The sequence below is a fragment of the Lotus japonicus genome, chromosome 5, assembly GCF_012489685.1.
Source record: "Lotus japonicus ecotype B-129 chromosome 5, LjGifu_v1.2".
Classification (NCBI taxonomy): domain Eukaryota; kingdom Viridiplantae; phylum Streptophyta; class Magnoliopsida; order Fabales; family Fabaceae; genus Lotus; species Lotus japonicus.
Genome location: NC_080045.1, coordinates 16253297 through 16276287, shown reverse-complemented (window position 1 = coordinate 16276287; position 22991 = coordinate 16253297). Strand labels below are relative to the sequence as shown.

Sequence of the window (22991 nt, the reverse complement as noted above, 5' to 3'; positions counted from 1 at the left end):
TTTAGAATATTTTGATGATATCATCTTGTACTCTTTCTATTTCAAATAAAACAAGTCTTTAACATGGTAGGGTGCGATTTTTGTCCAATAAGATTTTTAGAACTCAAATCAAAATTGAATTTATGTTCCTATTACTTTTTGTATTGAAAATTATGACGTTTTTCTTTGTTCAAAATGAGAAGATTGTAGTTTTCATGAAAATGTGGTTGTGAAGTGGGTGATGGGATATAGGTTTGTTTTGCAGGTTGAGTTTGTTGAGTATTGGGTTGCAGGTTGAGGTTGTCGTTGAAGTATTTCAACGGGACACAAAAATGAGGTTGAATTATGTATGTAAAAAATTTTTGTTGGTTGAAACGTTGAATCTTTGTATCAAAGTTTCTTCTAGAATTTCCTATTAGATTGATGGCAGCGGATGAATTGTATAAACGAAATGCATAGAGAGAAGAAGAGCTAAGCATACAAAGATTTATCATGGTTCATTCGAAATTGGTCTACGTCCAATCCCTGACCCAATTACCAAAATTTTCACTATGAACAAGTATTAGCAGTCCTCCTCTTTCACCGAGTATTAGTAGGAATCCTTCTTACTCGAGTATTCCCATGACTTCTCCTAATAGTATTATTGTACAAGTCTCTCCAGCTCAACGAGTATTTTTGTACAAATTTTTCACACTCAACGAGTATTCTTTCACTAGTCTCTCCAGGTTCAACGAGTATTCTTTCATTAGTCTCTCCAGACTCAACGAGTATTTTTGAATGGGCCTTTTCAAGCTTATCGAGTATTCTTTAACCAGTTTCTCTTGTTTCAAAAAAAAAACAGTATCTCTAAGCTCCTTCAATATAGAACAAGTTGGAATCTACTTTGATTTAGGCCCAGTTTGGAAGAGCTTATTTGAGCTTATCTGACAGCATAAGCTCTTATGCCAGTGTTTGGGAGATCTTATGCAAACAGCTTATGGCCTACCATAAGCTATTTTCAGCTTATTTTCATAAGCTACTCAGGACAGCTTATGAAAAACAGCTTATGCTTATATATAGCTTATTTTTAATTTATTTCAATAAATTTTTAAAAATAGCTTATGAATAAGCGCTTATGTCATAAGCGCTTATAACCATAAGCGCTTAATTAAGCTGTTTTTCCAAACGGGGCCTTACTCTCTCTGAGATGATAGTAGATATATTTTAGCTCAGATGCTCTAGGGATGGCAATGGGTCGGGTAGGGTGCGGGTTTTGCCAAACCCAAACCCAAACCCGAAATCAAAAACCCACACCCGCACCCGCACCCGAACCCGAAATGGGTGGTGAACTTAAACCCACACCCGAACCCATTGGGTTTCGGGTTCACCCGACCCGTACCCACACCCGCACACAACCTCAAACAAACAGTTGAACTCGGAAACCCGACCTGAAAAAGACTGTGAAGAGAGCTATATTATGTAATGTAACATTGTAATTGCCATGTTACTGTTAAATTAATATGCAAGATGCTGCATATATTGTATTGCACAAGCAGAATACTTAGGTTTCACTTATACAGATCCGGGTTCGGGTAGGGTTCGGGTAGGGTTCGGGTGCGGGTTTGGCCAAACCCAAACCCGAACCCGAAAGTGATCGGGTAAAACCCGAACCCGAACCCGAACCCATTTAACTCGGGTTTTCACCCAAGAAATCGGGTCGGGTCGGGTCAGGTGCCCATGGGTTCGGGCTTCTCTGCCATCCCTAAGATGCTCCTTCCTGAGGTGCTTATAATTTCATATGTTTTTTTCATACCTAGGAGTATTTCCAAGTCAAATAGATAAAGCTGAATTTTACATTCATTTGCTCTTTATATCTATGGCAGGCATGATCGAGGTGAATGTTCAATATGAGTTTCTCTTGATATTTTTTTTCCTTTTGCTTCGTCTTGTTCTTCTTCATCATCATCTTCTTCTTCTTCACGTGTATGAGTTGGTGTGTGTCTTGTTAAGTTCAAACGCTAATTTTATCGTCTATCATGTTTTGAATGATAACAATTTTCAAGAGTATACGTAAATTGATTAAATATATCATGTGAATTGCATTTCAGGAAGTCACACTTATACCCCTTACGCTATATTGTCTAAAGAAGCAATGCAAGACAATGACATGAAGACAACTTCTACATGGAAGAGTCAAAGTATCAAGGCAAACGATACAAGCAAAGAAACATTGTATCTACTGAATAATGTGACCAGAAGAAGAAGAAGAATGATCAAAGCTTCAACGCACACCATGGATAAACCAAGAATGATCAGAGCTACAAAGCAACAACACTAGCACGGAAACGCTAAATCTGCTAGTCTACTCAAAGTTGAAGATCAAGAGACAAGAAAAGTCAAATCAACAAGATCGTCTTTCAGAAGGAGAAAGCCAAAGTATTAAGCTTCAGGACTACACATATGAAAGATCAAGTGAAGCTATCGAATCGTCTGAGAAAACGGCACTCAACGTCTACTACATCGTCTATCTCAAGGCTGACCAAAGGAAGCAATGCTTAGAGAAAAGAGCGCCATGTTCAAATGTAAATATCTCTGACAGTCTTGAGGAGAAAGTCAAGTGCTGAGAAATCACGTGATACTCCACAATGCATGTTGACCAAGGAAACAAGTACAACCATGTCAACATCAAAAGTTTCATTTTTCTCTCTCTACCAAGAAATGAATATATGGAACAAAGCTTATTGTCAACGCCTACCAACATCAATCTGATTTAGGAAACACAAGACAATCCATTTCTAAAGAAGAAGATGAACATGGTCAAAGCTGAAAGCCTCAACTATTGAATGACCAACTAAAGCAAGAAATGAAGTTGTGTTGAACTGATAAATCATGTAAAGAGAAAAACGACTGAAGCAAAGAAGCATCGTATGCAGAGATCAAAAGAACGATGAAAGCAGAAAATCTGAAGCAATCAATTTCTATCATGAAATGAAGTCTGCAGCTTCAGAAGAACAGAAAGAAGAACAAGCTTCACAGTCAAATTATTTGAAAGAAAGCAGAATGGCTGAAGCATGAATCATTGTCTAAAGAACTGAAGAACGATGAAGGAAAGATCGTCTGAAACAGAATGAAGACGACAGAAGCATAAGATCATCTGCAGAATCAAGCTCTCAATCAAAGCAAGCTACAAAGTCAAAAAGAGTACACTTCCCGTTGAAGATAAAGCCAAGAAAGCATTGTGCAGAAGTTTCAAGATGAAATCCCAAACTCTGCCACAAACGCTATGATGAAGAAAAAGGGTACCGTTGTGTCACTATCAGATTTCCATATCTCTACACCAACGAATAGAAACACATACCTGTGCTACCTGCTAGATGAAAGATTACGTCTTTACGGCAAAAGGGTCTCCATCAAATAGTACCACGCGTGACGCAAGTACATTTGGTATCGTTTGATCCAACAGCTAGAAGCTCTGTGAAGTACACGCTCCAACGGGCTGCAACGACTATCTTTCACTCACAGAAGATTCAGAAGTATAAAGGGAAGAAGTGAAGACTTGAAGAGGTAGCGCTTGTGCTCACATTGATTTAGCTTCTATGCTCAAATCACTTAAGTGTGAAAAGAAGTCTCAGAGCTCATAATTTAGAGATGATCATCAATATCATTTGCTTCAACATGGAGAGTATTTTCTCTTAGGACTCAAACTCTTTGTAACTCTCTCATGTAACAGAACATAAAGTATATACTGAGAGTCAAACCTCATCTAAAATACTTTATTATTCATGAACTTAAATATATCTACCATCACTCTTATTAGAACATACAATTTGTAGATTAAATGATCTTGAGAAAGATCGTTTAAGGAGAAATCCTTTAAACTTGTTGTAAAGGAGGATTCCTGGTAATACTTAGTAGGGAGGAGTCTCATCGAATACTCGTTGGGAAGAGTCTTGTCTAATACTTGTAGGGAGGAGTCCCTTCGAATACATGTTGGGAGGAGTCCCGTCTAATACTCAATGTCTGGAGAGGCAGTGCTGAAACAATACTTAGCCTGAAGAGGCTTTCACTTATACTCAATGCCGGGAGAGGCAGGGTCCAAAGAATACTGTAAATACGGTTCTCGCACAGGACAGATGTCGAACGCGATGCTGGGACAACCGGTTCGACAACTGACTAACAGTAACAAAACCAGAAAAATAATAAAGTAGAACACAGAAAATTGGTAACCCAGTTCGGTGAAACTTCACCTACGTCTGGAGGGTTTGCACCCAAAGAAAGGAAATCCACTATCTCAAGATTCAGGAATTACAGACACTCATGAACACCACAGTTCATAGTTCACTTCCTAATCTACCCAAGTGTATTTCTACTTAGTATCTCAACCTAAGTACGAGAGCCTCTCTCCCTTTCTCTCAATCACTGCCACAGTGATTGGTAACAAACAATCAACAATCAGAGTTTGAAGAATTAAAGAACACAGAACACAACTTTGCTTTATAGAATCAGAGAGAAAAGTTTGTTCACAAGAAACAAGGATAAAGAACAATGAACAATCCTAAAATACTTGATCTCTCTCTATTAGCTTTAGTGGTCTTCAAGCCTTAGGTCTTCATCCTTTTTATAGACTTCAGCAGCAGCAGGTAGGCACTAGGGTTTGCTTGAAGTAACAGATTGCAACAACAAATCTAAACTGAATCTCCAAGATATTGTTGCAAAATTCAAACGTAAAGATAGAAACCAATCTTTTAATAAAGATTGTTTCAACAAATAACAACCCACAAATCAAAACCCTTCTGGAACAGCTACTTGATCCTCAAGTAACTATAAAAACATATCTTCATAAAATCTTCAAGGGCCCACAAAATCAAACTTAAGCAAAGGACTAATGTCCTACCTTCACGAAATCAGATGCCACGGCATCTGCTTCGACAATCAGTTGTTTTTGACAAAATGCATGACAAAATGTACCAACAATCTCCCCCTTTGTCAAATTTTGTCAAAAACAACTCACAATCAGAGAGGATAAAAACTAAAGAATCAATTCTCCCCCTTAGCAGCTGAACTCCCCCTCAAATGATGCATCCATACCAACAACTTGCATAGTTGGAATATAGAACATAGCAGCAGAACATACTTGTGAACACCAAATTTTGCCCCCTTTATCATTATTAGTATTAGGTTTTAATTTACTTATTGTAAAAAAAAAAACAAAAAAAAAGCAAAAAAACATAAAACATAAAAAATACATTCAATTCTTTAATATGAAGATAAGTTTGTTACATGTTAAGATAAATCAGAAACTAGAAGGAGGAAGGATAGAAAGTCACGAAACTGATTAAAGAAAAGCAAAAGAAAGAAGGAAGTTAGGAAACGTAGGGTGGAAGGAAGTAAATGTTTCAAAACAGGGGAAATAAACATGGCGGTGGCGGTGGCATGTGGTAGAAAAAGAGAAGATGGTGTGAAAAATTGACAATGCAGAAGATAATGCTACTTCCCAAGGGCTTATCATGAACAAGTTGTGTGGTTAATTTAATTTTGACCTTCTTCTGACAGTACAAAAGGATAAGAAACCATAAAAAGTAAGAGGAGATAAGGGTGCAGAGCCGCAATTTTAGAATTTTTAGGAATGATTACACAGCTTGCTTAGGGAAATTTATTGTCAGAGATTACACAGCAGGACTCACCAGCTTGAGGCAAATTGTTTACCGCCCCAACCTCTATAAAAGGGGTGAAATTATGCAGTAGAAAGGAGGAAGGAGAGGAAGAAAAGAAAAAACAGAGGAAGAAGAGAAAAACCAAGTGTGAAAGCAGAGTATAAAAACAAGAGTGCAAATACCTTGGATTGGTGATCATCTCTTGATCATTAATTCTCAATAGTGACAAATAGCAACCAGAATAACTAGGAGCATACACAAGAGAGGAGGCACGCACAGGGCTGAAGAGAAGGAGTGAAAGAAAATTAGCTTCATCCAAGTAAACATACTCTTTCCCTTTTAATTCTTGCTTAGCCAAATGAATTTCATATGCTTTTAAACCAGTTTGAAACATGACAAAATTGAACTGAAATGCTGCTTAGAATCAAAAATAATTCTATTCAATTGTTCAATGCAATTTACATAATTAGGTAGGAAAATGAACAAGAGAAATCATAATGAAGATACTCTCCATTTTTTCCTTTATAACAATTCATACTTCTGTCTCTCTTTTCCAATGTTTGGCTTAGGTGAACTATCATTGTGTCCATGTAATCATATCCCTGTAATCATATCCCTGTAAGCATAGAGGTTTTAAAATCACCATCATCAAAAGGAACATAAAGCATGTAAAAAACAGAATGAATTTTAGAGTAGTATTGAAAGGAATAAAAATTCAGGTTTAATTTTAGAGTTAGTGGTTAAAAGACAAGGTCTGGCCCATGCGCTTTTCATCTGGTTTTATTTATTCTTCTTTCTACCATGATAGTAATTAGTTCATTGCTGGCTAGTTACTTTTGGCATAGTGAAGTACAAAGATATATGTTGTGTGCTGCGGAATGTCTAACTGATACATGTTATGAGTACTAATAATTTGTTCAAAGTCAAATACAGTAATGGAATGGCATTTCTATCCTTTACTTTGACTACCCATTTGGTAGCATGATTTTTAAATGTAAATAAACAATACTCCAAAAATGCATTTTTGGTAATAGAATAGCATTTCTATCATTTACCTAGACTACCCATTTGGTAGCATGAATAATTAAATTTTTAAGATTAATTACGGTAATGGAATAGCATTTCTATCCTTTACCTTGACTACCCGCTCGGTAGCATACACCTTTTTTAATTTGAAAGCCGTGTAAAGAACTTCAAATCCTCAAAATCCTTTCGAGCTTCAATACCTTGAAACAAATTTTTTTTTCCTTAATCAAATCAAGTCAAGAATCAAGTTTTAATCAAATTTACAAAACATATAAAAACAAAAACATCAATCTTTCCAAAGAACTACGTGGCTTTGATTTCTCCATTGCACTTTGGGGATACGTAGGAGCAGGCATCTACAACTGTCAAGCTAAAATTCTAAATAACTCTTTTTTCAATTAATTAAATCAAAACACACAAAAATCAAATAGTACTAAAATCAAAAACATTTTTCTTTTGGGGTGAAACAAATATTTAGAAAGCTGACTTAATTTTGCACAATTAATTAGAGGTAACCGTTTTATAAACGGGCGCTGTGGGGTGCTAATACCTTCCCTGCGCGTAATAGACTCCCGGATCTAGATTTGGTTTCGAAGACCATTTTCTTTATGGGTTTTCTGATGTTTTCCCATTTTAAAAAATATTGGTGGCGACTCTTCTGTTTTACACTTCTTTGTGCGCCGTCCCACCGCGACCCCGGTTGCGACAGATGGCGACTCTGCTGGGGACTTTTGAGAGTCAAGCCTGACTAATTGATTATGCAAACTGCTAGCTTTCTCTAAAATTTGTTTTACCCTTTTCTTGTGTTTCTTGTTTGTTTTCTCTTATATATGCTCAATATTATGTTAATATCTGATATTGCTTGAGGTCTTAGGGTAGACGACTACCAGGATATATTAGTCGTATATACATATATGAATCTGTGTGTTCCTTTTGCAAGATTGGGTAGTATTAGGGGTGAAGGTTGGTATGCTCTCTACACACACCCCACTATCACTGCTCGATGCACAAACTACTTTGGACTCTATACCCGAGCCCGTGCGAACCTCAGGAGTAGGAGGTGTTCTCGATAATTGTCATGTGGAACCTAGTGTTCACGTGACGATTGTTGAGTCACCACTCAGATTATTACTGGCTTATGAATTATTCGCTTGAGAAGTTTTATCCTTACGGGCGATTAATTCATGAATCGGGTCCTTGTCTGTGTGACGAGGGTAATCTGGGAACCATGATTATTAGAAGTCTAGAACCACCCGGAGAGTTTGCACATAATTTGACTATAGCTCTCACCTGATTAGGGTCTTAGACGATTCAATATCCACATCCCATAAGTTCCACTTCTTAGGACAAAAGGAGAGCGTGCTTTTTTACTCATTTCTCTCATTTTATACATAGATTCATTTGTCGATAATATGTCATTCTTTTGCATCTAATCATATCAAATTAACCCATGCATCATCATGTAATATAGTGATAATATAAACAATTTTCTTTTCTTAATTAACTCCTTTGCTAGACTTTCTTATTATAGGTTGCACGATTTTGTTAACACTTGATGATGGAAGGGGTTCAAAGTCAAACCATTGACACGTCAGAAAAGAACAGAAGCATCAGAATTAATGCGGTGGTGAATGATATGCAAAGAGTGCAATATCTCTGTCAACATATGCCACAGGAAGCGAGGTCCAACTTTAATAAGAGATATGGCCAGATGCTGGATTTGCTTCGAATCACTATAGAAAAAGCTGCATTGAGCGCCTTGGCCCAGTTCTGGAAGTCTGATATCAGATGCTTTGAGCTGCCTAATTTAGACATTGTTCCTACATTAGAAGAATACAAGAGGATCATAGGATTCCCTGTCAAAGAAAGTGCTGGAGTATATACCTACGGGGGAAGTTACGTGGATGGGAAGAAGATAGCACGTCTCATTGGCATGCCGGCACATCAGTTTTCACTTGGAAAGAAAGGTTCAGTTCATGCAATACGAAAGGCTATTTTGGAAAATCATCTTGAAGATTTGGCTCGAGAAGGGAACTGGGCATATTTCAGCAAAACATTGGCCCTTGCTATATTCGGATTGGTACTATTCCCCTTCACAGTAGATTTTGTAGATCAAGCTGCTATGGATGTGTTCTTTCAGTATGAGATGCAAGGGGCGGACCCCGTCACGGCAATTTTAGCTGATACATTTCTTTCCATGGAGGTTTGTCATGAGATAAAAGGAGATGAAAAGAAAGGGGGAACCCTCCGCTGTTGTCCCCACTTGCTCTATGTGTGGATCATAACCCATGTATATGCTAAAGATCACATGGGCCCTATACCGAATGCGCTCAAGGATTTTTGGCGAATTCCAAAGAAAGTGCAAGGAGTTGGGGAATGGAAAAATGAGTTTGCCAGCATGGAATTGAGAACATTTAAATGGGTTTGCCCTTGGTATCACCCGAATGAGGTAATCTTCAGTTGTGGGGACTTTCATAACGTACCATTAATGGGGTCGAGAGGTTGTGTAGCTTATACTCCGGCTATAGCTCTCCTACAGCTCAAACGGACTCAAGTTATACCTTCCTAGAAACAACTGGGAGGTTTAAGCTTCTTATATGGTAAAGAGGGCACCAAAGGTCTAGAAGCTCAAGTAAAAAGAGCTTGGAAAAATGTCCACAAGAAAGGAGATAATGAGTTAGGAAGACCTCGTCTGATAATTTCCAAAGAGTACGAGGAATGGAGAGCAGCTAGAGATGTACAAAGTCGTATGCAAAAAGTTGACCCTGTGGCTCAAAGGTCAAACCAAGACATTGCGAGCATGGTATCTCAGATAGAGATGTTGAAGGCGCATGTGATAAGCTTAGAGGGAAAGAAAGACCAAGAAGAGGTGAAAGCTATAAGGCTCCAGCATCAATGTAAGAAGATGGGTGAAAAGATAGAAGAATTGAAAAAAGACTGTGACAATGCTTATCGAGAACCAAAAAGAGCGAGGTCAACATCATATGAATTACAAAAGTCACAAGAGAAGGTGAAAGCCCAAGAAATCAAGCTGGGAAAATTGTTAGAGGAAAAAGATGAGTTGAAGGCAGAGATTCAATGCCAGGAACAAGCCATGGAAAAGTTGAAAGAAGAATTAATTGAAGCTCGTGCTTATGCTGACAAGAGCTGGTCCTTGTTCAAAGAATATCATGACTCACTAATGATGGCAAACCATGAGGGGGAAATCATGAAGAAGAAGATTGAAGAATTAACTGTTGAGGTGAGGCAATGGAGGATTCAGGCATATAACAGTCAGATGGAGAAAGATAAGCTGATAAAGAGGTGGTTGTTAATGGCTGAAGAATTAGAACGCAGAAAGAATGTTTGGATGGATAAATATTTAAACCTGTCCAGAAGCGTTCATTATCTCACTAGGCAGTGGCTAGAGCTCTTCCGTGGGGCAAGTGGTGTTGCTCTCTGGCTAAAACTTCCCCCAAAGATAGATGAATTCATGAAATATTGTCAGAAAATTGCCAAGGATCTTAGGAAGATGAAAAAGAATGAGTTGATGTAATCTTCGATGTTTGAACTTTTTTGTGGCCTTGTACTTTAGTTCGGCATCTTTAGCGGCCTTGTACTTTGAATTTGCAATCAATGGAAGGATGTGTTTTGTCACCACACTGGCTAGTTCAAATATCTGATGTTGTTTGGCATAATTTAGACGTTATTTATTGAGAGGTAGATGCCCACTTGAAAAATGTCAACCGTACACTCATCATGAGGCCATTAGCCCTTCGATGAGGTATGGGTCTCGCGGCATGGAGTTCTCAAATACGTGGTCAATGGAAACGATATCGTCTAGTGAGGGGTGGATGCTCCCTTAGATCATTTATCAACCATCTTCATAACCTAAGGGGCATTTCCTCTAGCGTTAAAACTTGGGGAACCCTCGTGCATCAAGCGTGTTAACAAAATTTGACGACAATCACATTTGTTTTTTTTCTTAGTTAACCATTTTATTTTTATAACATTTTCTTAATTAACAAAAACTCACTTTCACGAAAACCAGTAATCAAAACAAGCAAGCTGTATTCGCGACATTCCTATCGGACTCGTTCCCGATCCAGGACGATGGATGAGCAAGAGCAAGTCAACGCAGAGCTAAGGGAGGGCATCAATCAAATCAAAGAACATATGTCCGAGTTCATTGAAGCTTTCAAGGAAACAATGAGGAGAGAAAGAGATGAGGAGAACCAAAGAAGGAGTGAAGGACTGTCATCTACTCCAGAGTTTCCACCTGGCTTCTTTCCTTTACCTGTGCATGCTCAAGGGGTCCATCCGCAAGGGATAGTTATGCCTCTAACCGTGCATTCCAACATGCCTTTCCAGCAAACCTCCCAACCTCACGAGGTCCAATTCCCGCCTTATGGTCTCCCTCCTGGTTATACACCCTCTGTGGTTATCAACCAAACAGACAACAATCCACCAACCACCACTCAAGTAAACCTTACCTCGTCTCAAGGCCCACCAACAAATACCACCGAAACGCCACAGGTCCACATGTCTTCCGCACCTGTACATGCTGTTATGCCAAGCCCTGTGCCACCTATGAACACTAATCAACAAGACATATCCCAGACATATCTTCCTCATAACTCACTAAATATCCCTCAACCGCATACACTTAATCTTAGTGCCCAAGGAAATCCACCAAACCACTTTGCCGAGGATGGTCAATCCAAAGAAAGGTTGCAGTTACTGGAAGAAAGGATGCGAGCCATGGAGGGCGGAAATTATGGTTTTAATGATGCAGCGGGTTTATGTCTGGTCCCAGATGTGGTGATTCCACCAAAGTTCAAGGCTCCGGAGTTTGATAAATACAAGGGCACCACATGTCCAAAGAGTCACCTGACCATGTATTGTAGGAAAATGGCTGCATGCGCACATGACGAGAAGTTGCTGATTCACTTCTTCCAAAACAGTTTGGCTGAAGGAGCTCTGAATTGGTACATGCATCTGGAACGATCTCGTATACACAGTTGGGGAGACTTGGCTGATGCATTCCTAAAACAGTACAAGTATAATGCTGATATGGCTCCTGACAGAATGCAACTCCAGAACATGACAAAAAAGGAAAGCGAAACTTTCAAAGAATATGCCCAACGCTGGAGAGAATTGGCCTCTCAAGTAGAGCCTCCTTTGTCTGAAAAAGAGATCACTTCAATGTTTATCGAAACTCTCCAGTCACCATTTTATGATAGGATGGTTGGAAGCGTGTCGTCTAACTTTTCCGATATGGTCATCATCGGAGAAAGAGTGGAGAATGGAATGAGAACAGGAAAGATCGTCCAGGGTTCTTCTGTTGCGAGTACCATAAAGAAACCTTCTATAGGGTTTGGAAAGAAGAAAGAAGGAGAAACAAATGTAGTTACGGCTCATCAAGGAGGTTATTCTCAGTGGCAACCTTTCCAGAGGCCTACCCACTTCTACCAAACACCCATCACACCTCAAATCCCTTATCAATACATTGCCGCAACTACACAAGCCACTTACCCACAAATTCATCACCCAATATCCCCATACACTGTGACCCAACCAGCTCCACAACAACCGCCCAATTTTGTACCCCAAAACCAGAGCTTCATACCCAACGTGAACCAAGGAAATAGGGAAAGGAACCAAGTCCGTCTCGATCCGATCCCCGTGTCTTACACTGAGCTCTTGCCACAGCTTATTCAGGGATCTCTTGTAACTCCTTATCCATTAAAACCAGCTCAACCACCATACCCACGGGGTTATGATGTCAATGCTAGATGTGACTACCATGCCGGGTCCATTGGACATTCCACTGAGAATTGTATGGCTCTAAAGTATAAGGTTCAGAAACTGATCGATGCAAAACTATTGAATTTCGCAGAAAAACCAAACATCGGGAATAATCCGTTGCCAGGTCATGAGGGCTCTAAAGTCAATGCAATTGAAGAAAGCTCTGAAAAACATTTGATCATGAGAGTGGAGGAAGTCAAAACTCCGCTAAGAGTTATCTTTGCTGAAATGTGTAAGAGAGGCATGGTTAAAGGAAGCCTAGGTGAGGATCAAATGTGTGGATTTCACCCTGGTGTCTGTCATTCTATAGAAAAATGCAGTGAATTCAAGCAAACCTTGCAAGATCTGATGGACCAACGGTTATTTCAAATAAGTCAATTTGAGTCTGACCATGAAGTGGCAATGAACGAGGAGCAAATGCCGATCTTTCCACAACCGCTTGTGATCCACTATACAAAAACTGTGACTACATCCGTCTCGAACAAAATGAGGCCTATTATTGTGCAAGTTCCAAATACTCTTGAAGGGAATAAAGTACCAGCGGTTGGATATAAGGAAACATTGTTTGGTAGCTCTCTGGATGCTCCGGCCCCTACTGAACCCAAACCGATCACCATACAACTACCAACTCCGTTCCCCTTCAAGGATAGTAAAGCAGTGCCCTGGAAATATGATGTGCAAGTTATTGGTGGTGGCTCACAAGAGGATCAACCTAAGACTCCTGATTCTGAAACCTCAGCCATCACAAACATTGTGGGCGTCGGTGGAATGACAAGGAGCGGTCGTGTCTATACCCCCGAGGAGCTTGTAAAAGATCATGCAGCCGAATCTGGAAGGTCTGAAAAGGGGAAAAGTAAAATGAATGAAGATATCATTGAGGAAGTAATTTGTGAGAAGGAGCCGAAAAAGGTGGTTTCTGATGAAGAAGCTGGGGAATTCTTAAAGTTTGTTAAACAAAGCGAGTATATGGTGGTTGACCAATTAAACCGCCTTCCAGCAAAAATTTCACTTTTGGCCTTATTGATGAACTCAGCACCCCATAGACAAGCCCTGTTGAAGGTTCTGAATGAAGCATATGTAATTCACAATATCTCTGTTGACAAGTTTGAAGGTATTGTTGGCAACATAACAACCAATAACTATTTAACTTTTTCCGATGATGAAATACCGGCAGAAGGGGCAGGGCATAACAGAGCCTTGTATATCTCGATGAAATGTAAGCATTATATCCTAGCAAAGGTGTTGGTTGACAATGGCTCGTCATTAAACGTAATACCGAAGTCCACGCTTTCTAAGCTGCCTTCAGATGAATCTCACATAAGACCAAGCAACACGGTAGTTAGAGCTTTCGATGGCACCCGAAGGGAAGTGATGGGAGAAATTGACTTGCCAATTCAGATCGGTCCCACTACTTTTCAAGTGACTTTTCAAGTGATGAACATCACAACAGCCTATAGTTGTCTGTTGGGAAGACCGTGGATTCATACTGCTAAGGTTGTGCCTTCGACGCTCCATCAGAAGATCAAGTTCATCATCGATGACAAACTGGTTGTTGTTCTAGCAGAAGAGGACTTACTTGTGAGTAAGCCTTTATCAACTCCATACATAGAGGCGGAAGAGGAGGCTCTGGAGACTTTATTCCAGACACTAGAGATTGCCAATACAACATATGTGAATGAGGAAACACCTGTTGTGAAAGCGCAGCTATCAGATGCTTCTTTGATGGTTGCCAAGGTGATGCTCGAAAGAGGATATCAACATGGGCATGGGCTTGGAAAGAATGAGAAAGGTATTGTTGAAGTCCCAATGCAGATTGAGAACAAAGACCGGTTTGGACTAGGGTACATACCGACAAAAGCTGACAAGAGAAGGGTGGCCCTAGAAAAAAGGGAAAAGAGAAAATCCAGGTTGGAAAACAGGGAGCCAAAGTGTAAAGGAATCCCCATATGCGATTTGTTGGAGATTTTTCGAAGTGCTGGTTTTGAATTTCTCAGCCCGGTGGCCGTGGCAGAGGAAGATGTTCCTGAAGGCCAGAGCGTTGATTTGATTCATCCATGCGCATCAGATACCGAACTCAGCAATTGGAAGGTTGTCGAACTTGCCATGGTTTACAAGTCTGTGCCAAAGTAATTGCATGTTGCTTGTCTTAATGCCTCGCCCTAGGCTTATGTTCTTTTTGTGTAAAATATCTTGGAAAACCTGCTATGTGTTTTTTGTATTGGGCTACTATGTTTCCTTTTTAATATATGTCATCAATGAAATGCACTTTTGAATTTCCCATCTAAATCTTCATCTATTGTGCTACCCTGTTATTCTTTTTATTCATTGCCTACGCTTTTTTGTTTCCATTTGTGCAAATCGTGCAGAGTGGACAGTGATGTCCTTGAAAAGGACAGTGCTAATATCACTTTGCCTGACTTTGACTGTCCCATTAATCAAGCTGATGGGGATATGGAAGATGATGATGAACTTCCTCCAGAACTTCTAAGACTTATGAACCATGAAGCTAAAGAGATCCAACCTCATGAGGAGCAGATCGAAATGATTAACCTGGGCACAGAAACAGATAAAAGAGAAGTCAAGGTAGGGGCTTCCATGAAGGAGAGTGAACGCGACAAACTGATCAAGCTCTTGCATGACTATAGTGATGTCTTTGCATGGTCGTACCAAGACATGCCCGGTTTAGATGCCAGCATAGTGGAACATAAGCTTCCACTAAAGCCTGAATGTCCCCCAATCAAGCAAAAGTTGAGGCGAATGAAGCCAGAGATTTCATTAAAGATCAGGGATGAGGTCAAAAAACAATTTGATGCAGGTTTTCTTGCTGTTGCCAAATACCCTCAATGGGTTGCTAATGTGGTCCCAGTCCCTAAGAAAGATGGGAAAGTTCGGATGTGCGTTGATTATCGAGATTTAAATCGGGCTAGCCCTAAAGATGACTTTCCGCTTCCTCACATTGATGTTCTAGTAGATAATACAGCTCAACATCAGTTTTTCTCTTTCATGGATGGTTTCTCCGGGTACAATCAAATTAAGATGGCCACCGAAGACATAGAGAAGACCACATTCATTACTCCATGGGGAACCTTTTGCTACAAGGTGATGTCATTCGGATTAAAGAATGCTGGGGCAACCTATCAGAGGGCCATGGTAGCTTTGTTCCATGATATGATGCATAAAGAGATTGAGGTTTATGTGGATGACATAATTGCAAAGTCAAATTCGGAAGAAGACCATGTCATCGACCTACAAAAGCTCTTTGTACGCTTGCGGAAGTTTAGGCTGAGACTAAACCCTTCAAAGTGCACATTCGGCGTGAAATCTGGAAACCTGCTAGGTTTTATTGTCAGCCAGAAAGGGATAGAAGTTGATCCTGCTAAAGTCCGAGCCATTCAAGAGATGCCAGCTCCTCGCACAGAAAAAGAAGTTCGTGGGTTCTTGGGAAGATTAAACTACATCGCACGATTTATATCACAGTTGACTGCTACCTGTGAGCCAATCTTCAAATTATTGCGTAAGAGTCAACCAACGCGGTGGAATGACGAGTGCCAACAAGCTTTCGATAAAATAAAGCAGTACTTGCAAGATCCGCCAGTCCTAGTACCACCAGTCCCAGGGAGACCTCTTATCATGTACCTCACAATACTTGACGAGTCAATGGGTTGTGTTCTAGGTCAACATGATGATTCTGGAAAGAAGGAGCATGCCATATACTACTTGAGCAAGAAGTGCACTGGTTGTGAGTCAAGATACTCGGTGTTGGAGCGAACCTGTTGCGCTTTAGCTTGGGCTGCCCGCCGGCTAAGACAATACATGCTTAGTCACACTACTTGGCTAGTATCTAAAATGGATCCAATCAAATACATTTTCGAGAAGCCCGCTCTCACTGGAAGGATTGCCCGGTGGCAAGTTTTGTTATCTGAATATGACATTGTATATGTCACTCAGAAGGCAATCAAAGGTAGCGCTCTGGCGGATTACTTATCTCACCAGCCCATAAATGATTATCAGTCAATGCAATACGACTTCCCAGATGAAGACATAATGACACTCTTTCAAGAGAAAAATCCTTCAGACCGAGATAAATGGATTCTGCTATTTGATGGTGCTTCCAACACAATGGGGCATGGAATAGGAGCCATCCTGATTTCCCCTGAGAATCAATACACCCCGATGACTGCCAGACTGTGCTTCGACTGTACCAACAATATAGCTGAGTATGAAGCATGTGCCATGGGAATCAAAGCGGCCATAGAATCAAAAGCCAAGATCCTTGAAGTTTATGGTGACTCAGCCCTGGTTATCCATCAATTAAAGGGAGAATGGGAGACTCGTGATGCCAAGTTGATCCCTTATCAAGCCCACATCAAAGATTTGTTGGAGCATTTCGACGAAGTCACTCTCCACCATGTTCCTCGTGAGGAGAATCAATTAGCTGATGCCCTAGCCACATTGTCCTCAATGTTTGAGATAAGTCGGGAAGAGGAGGTACCGCTCATTAAAATCCAAAGTCGAGATCAGCCGGCTTACTGTCAAGCTGTTGAGGAGGAACCTGATGGGAAGCCATGGTATCATGACATCAAGAGGTATATCCAAAGCAGAGAATATCCCCTGAATGCTTCAGAAAATGACAAGAGAACCTTGAGAAGATTAGCAACAAGCTTCTTCTTGGATGGAGATGTTCTTTACAAGAAAAATCTTGATCTAGTACTCCTCCGGTGCGTCGATGCGGCAGAAGCACACATAATTATCAAAGAAATTCATGAAGGCTCCTTTGGAACCCACATGAACGGGCACTCAATGGCAAGGAAAATATTAAGGGCTGGTTATTACTGGTTGACTATGGAAACAGATTGCTTTAACCATGTGAAGAAGTGCTACAAATGTCAGGCATATGCCGACAATATCAATGCTCCGCCGGTGCCATTGAATGTGCTGACAGCGCCTTGGCCATTCTCAATGTGGGGCATGGACGTTATCGGACCCATCGAACCTAAGGCGTCAAACGGCCATCGCTTTATCCTGGTGGCAATCGATTATTTCACCAAGTGGGTCGAAGCAGCTTCTTATGCAAGTGTTACAAAGAATGTAGTGGTCAGGTTTGTCAAGAGGGAGTTGATTTGTCGATATGGTCTGCCGAGTAAAATCATCACTGACAATGGCACTAATCTGAACAATAGATTGATGAAAGAGTTGTGCGACGATTTCAAAATCCAGCATCATAATTCTTCCCCATATCGCCCAAAGATGAATGGGGCAGTCGAGGCGGCCAATAAGAACATTAAGAAGATTGTCCAAAAAATGGTAGTGACTTACAAGGATTGGCATGACATGCTCCCTTTCGCCTTACACGGATATCGCACCTCAGTGCGCACTTCAACCGGGGCAACTCCTTTTTCCTTGGTATACGGAGTGGAAGCAGTCCTCCCTATTGAAGTTGAAATTCCTTCATTAAGGGTATTGATGGAAGCTAAATTGGAAGAAGCAGAATGGGTTCGAGCTCGATATGACCAATTGAACCTCATTGAAGGCAAAAGACTAACTGCATTATGCCATGGCCAGCTATATCAACGCAGGATGAAGCGAGCCTTCGAGAAGAAAGTTCGTCCACGGGAATTTCAAGAAGGAGACTTAGTCCTTAAGAAGATCTTGCCTTCTCAAAAGGATCATCGTGGAAAATGGACTCCGAATTATGAAGGGCCTTATGTTGTAAGAAAGGCATTTTCAGGAGGCGCTTTGGTCCTCACTAACAGGGACGGCGAAGACCTTACTCACCCTGTCAACTCTGACGCAGTCAAAAAGTTCCATGCTTAAAACAAACAAAAGATAAAAAAAAGGGGGAAAAGAAAAATGAAAGCTCGCTAGTTCGAAAACCTGTAAATGCGGGCTAGGCAAAAGTTAGAACGACCTGATGGGTTGAAAACTCGAAAGAGCGGCCCAGGCAAAAATTAGGGTCATAGAAAAGTAAATAGATTCACTAAGCTGAAAACCTGAAAGGGCGGCTTAGTTGGAGGTTTGAATCTACTCAAAAAAGAAATCTGGCAAGAAAAAGACTCAAATGAGATCATGGAGGTTTGTGGTTGCAAGAAGGGATCTTTTCCTGATCGCTCCAAAGCTTCAAGGAGTCGTGAGAAGCTGGCTTTTGATGGGCATTCAAAGTTGTGGCCAAGTGAAGCTAGCACTGTTCATCGCAGAGGGCATCCCTCATAGCACTGGACCACCCTTTTTCTTTTGTTGTCCTTTTTGTACACCTTCTATATAGCCACCATATTCCATTATGTATCCCTTTTTCTTTATGAGCAAGTTTTGTGTATAAATATGGCTCTCCTTTTAATATGATGACCTGTTCTCTTCTTGATACATTGACTTCATTTTTGCATCTTGTTGAAAGCATGTATTAAAGGGAAACTAGTTTTAACTTGAAAATTATTTTACAATTGCTTTTCGCATGTGTCCCACTAATCCTGGTAAGTTCGGCAAACCACCTTATTAATATGGTAAGGATAGAATCAGATCACTGCTATGTTCAATAAATTGTCACCAGGCACCTTGCAAAGAAGGTGGTTAAGCCCGAATTTGAGAAGTACATACAATCTAGCAAAGAAAGCAGGGAGCGGATCAAATCGTGTTCTAGCTCATCCATGGATCCTAGGGAACCTGGTGTCCCAAAGGCAACACCTCAAAACATAAACAAAAACTATCTCATAATCTAAAAATCTTTGCATCATCTGCATCACATCAAATGTGCCTATCAAACATTGCATTTTGCATCACAAACATGCCATTTTTTAGTTCAGGGATGAAACCACAACCAATCTTACCTTTCAGATGGGCTCCGGATCCTTCCTAGTCCATTTTCTAACTTAGGACCCCTGCATTTGCTTTTATTTTTAGTTAGGACCCCGTGCCTGGACCCCCGCGTCCGCTTTTACTTTCAGTTAGGCCCCTGTGCCTGGACCCCCGCGTCCGCTTTTACTTTTAGCTAGGCCCCCGTGCCTGGACCCCCGCGTCCGCTTTTATCTTTCAGTTAGGCCCCCGTGCCTGGACCCCGCGTCCGCTTTTACTTTCAGTTAGGCCCCCGTGCCTGGACCCCCGCGTCCGCTTTTACTTTCAGTTAGGCACCCGTGTCTGGACCCCCGCGTCCGCTTTTACTTTTAGTTAGGCCCCCGTGCCTGGACCCCCGCGTCCACTTTTACTTTTAGTTAGGCCCCCGTGCCTGGACCCCCGCGTCCGCTTTTACTTTCAGTTAGGACCCCGTGCCTGGACCCTCGCGTCCGCTTTTATCTTTCAGTTAGGCCCCCGTATTTGGACCCTCGCGTCCGCTTTTACTTTCAGTTAGGCCCTCGAGCCTGGACCCTCGCGTCCACTTTTCTCCGAGACAAAATTTGTGCATATCTTTACTTTTATTTTATCGTGACAATATGAAAACAATTGTTCTTCATATTCTCTATGAAAAATAACAAGTAAAGAGGGGCAGCTGTGAACACCAAATTTTGCCCCCTTTATCATTATTAGTATTAGGTTTTAATTTACTTATTGTAAAAAAAAACAAACAAAAAAAAGCAAAAAAACATAAAACATAAAAAATACATTCAATTCTTTAATATGAAGATAAGTTTGTTACATGTTAAGATAAATCAGAAACTAGAAGGAGGAAGGATAGAAAGTCACGAAACTAATTAAAGAAAAGCAAAAGAAAGAAGGAAGTTAGGAAACGTAGGATGGAAGGAAGTAAATGTTTCAAAACAGGGGAAATAAACATGGCGGTGGCGGTGGCATGTGGTAGAAAAAGAGAAGATGGTGTGAAAAATTGACAATGCAGAAGATAATGCTACTTCCCAAGGGCTTATCATGAACAAGTTGTGTGGTTAATTTAATTTTGACCTTCTTCTGACAGTACAAAAGGATAAGAAACCATAAAAAGTAAGAGGAGATAAGGGTGCAGAGCCGCAATTTTAGAATTTTTAGGAATGATTACACAGCTTGCTTAGGGAAATTTATTGTCATAGATTACACAGCAGGACTCACCAGCTTGAGGCAAATTGTTTACCGCCCCCAACCTCTATAAAAGGGGTGAAATTATGCAGTAGAAAGGAGGAAGGAGAGGAAGAAAAGAAAAAACAGAGGAAGAAGAGAAAAACCGAGTGTGAAAGCAGAGTATAAAAACAAGAGTGCAAATACCTTGGATTGGTGATCATCTCTTGATCATTAATTCTCAATAGTGACAAATAGCAACCAGAATAACTAGGAGCATACACAAGAGAGGAGGCACGCACAGGGCTGAAGAGAAGGAGTGAAAGAAAATTAGCTTCATCCAAGTAAACATACTCTTTCCCTTTTAATTCTTGTTTAGCCAAATGAATTTCATATGCTTTTAAACCAGTTTGAAACATGACAAAATTGAACTGAAATGCTGCTTAGAATCAAAAATAATTCTATTCAATAGTTCAATGCAATTTACATAATTAGGTAGGAAAATGAACAAGAGAAATCATAATGAAGATACTCTCCATTTTTTCCTTTATAACAATTCATACTTCTGTCTCTCTTTTCCAATGTTTGGCTTAGGTGAACTATCATTGTGTCCATGCAATCATATCCCTGTAATCATATCCCTGTAAGCATAGAGGTTTTAAAATCACCATCATCAAAAGGAACATAAAGCATGTAAAAAACAGAATGAATTTTAGAGTAGTATTGAAAGGAATAAAAATTCAGGTTTAATTTTAGAGTTAGTGGTTAAAAGACAAGGTCTGGCCCATGCGCTTTTCATCTGGTTTTATTTATTCTTCTTTCTACCATGATAGTAATTAGTTCATTGCTGGCTAGTTACTTTTGGCATAGTACAAAGATATATGTTGTGTGCTGCGGAATGTCTAACTGATACATGTTATGAGTACTAATAATTTGTTCAAAGTCAAATACAGTAATGGAATGGCATTTCTATCCTTTACTTTGACTACCCATTTGGTAGCATGATTTTTAAATGTAAATAAACAATACTCCAAAAATGCATTTTTGGTAATAGAATAGCATTTCTATCATTTACCTAGACTACCCATTTGGTAGCATGAATAATTAAATTTTTAAGATTAATTACGGTAATGGAATAGCATTTCTATCCTTTACCTTGACTACCCGCTCGGTAGCGTACACCTTTTTTAATTTGAAAGCCGTGTAAAGAACTTCAAATCCTCAAAATCCTTTCGAGCTTCAATACCTTGAAACAAAATTTTTTTTCCTTAATCAAATCAAGTCAAGAATCAAGTTTTAATCAAATTTACAAAACATATAAAAACAAAAACATCAATCTTTCCAAAGAACTACGTGGCTTTGATTTCTCCATTGCACTTTGGGGATACGTAGGAGCAGGCATCTACAACTGTCAAGCTAAAATTCTAAATAACTCTTTTTTCAATTAATTAAATCAAAACACACAAAAATCAAATAGTACTAAAATCAAAAACATTTTTCTTTTGGGGTGAAACAAATATTTAGAAAGCTGACTTAATTTTGCACAATTAATTAGAGGTAACCGTTTTATAAACGGGCGCTGTGGGGTGCTAATACCTTCCCTGCGCGTAATAGACTCCCGGATCTAGATTTGGTTTCGAAGACCATTTTCTTTATGGGTTTTCTGATGTTTTCCCATTTTAAAAAATATTGGTGGCGACTCTTCTGTTTTACACTTCTTTGTGCACCGTCCCACCGCGACCCCGGTTGCGACAATATTAACTATCCAACAAGTGTAAACTAGTAAACCAGTAGCAACTTGAAAAGTAGCAGCTTGAACATAAACCAGTTACTTGCCTTGTCTTGAAAGAGTCTTCAACTTATTACAGACCAAAGCTAACACTTGCAAATCACACATAGTCTTCACAGCAACAGAAACAACACATATTCTTCACCAAACTACTCCCCCTTTTTAACACAAATTTGGCAAAGGTAGCACAGCATAAACAAACCATCACTTCTAAGACCAGAATGACAACAATTCATGAACACTTTCAATAACTGACTTCTTACAAACGGTAGATGGTTCAGAACCCAAGGTAGATTGATGGATTTGGAGATCAAGTTCAGATGTGTCAACAATGGGGTTTGGATTTCCAGCAGAGGGTTCCATATTCACATCTGAAGTAGTCTTAACTAATGTCTCAACATGAGGTTCAACATTGGAAATAGAAACAGATTCAACTGATATCTCATGAATCACATTAGGCACAATAACATTAGGATCTGCACTTACAGATTCACTTATGCTTGCATGAACAGTTGCTGGTGCATTTGAGACTTCAAGAGAACTTGCAGCAACAAATTTCTTCCTCCATTCCTTCATAACATCTACACCAGAACTCTGAGATTTAAGAAGAGCAACATCCTTTGAATATGATCTATTCACCATAGATGGCTGTGGAGACATCTCTTCCTCGCCGAAGAACTTGACTCTAACTCCTTCTTTAGTTTTCCACTCTTTCCTTGATGAAGCTACTTGTGGATTAGTCCTTGGTTGATCATGAGACTGAGGATATCCATATAGCTTGTAACAGTAGGGCCTTATATGAC

The 22991-nt window shown here is 40.0% G+C and overlaps 1 protein-coding gene across 1 annotated transcript; it reads left to right on the top strand.

Annotated features, from left to right (window-relative positions):
• The first annotated feature begins 10730 nt into the window (after nucleotides 1–10730).
• LOC130719162 (uncharacterized) lies at nucleotides 10731–18433 on the top strand. Its single transcript, XM_057569802.1, has 2 exons — nucleotides 10731–14551; nucleotides 14792–18433. Exons 1-2 carry the CDS (start codon nucleotides 10731–10733, stop codon nucleotides 18237–18239), a joined length of 7269 nt encoding a protein of 2422 aa, XP_057425785.1. The 3' UTR covers nucleotides 18240–18433.
• The last annotated feature ends 4558 nt before the right edge of the window (nucleotides 18434–22991 follow it).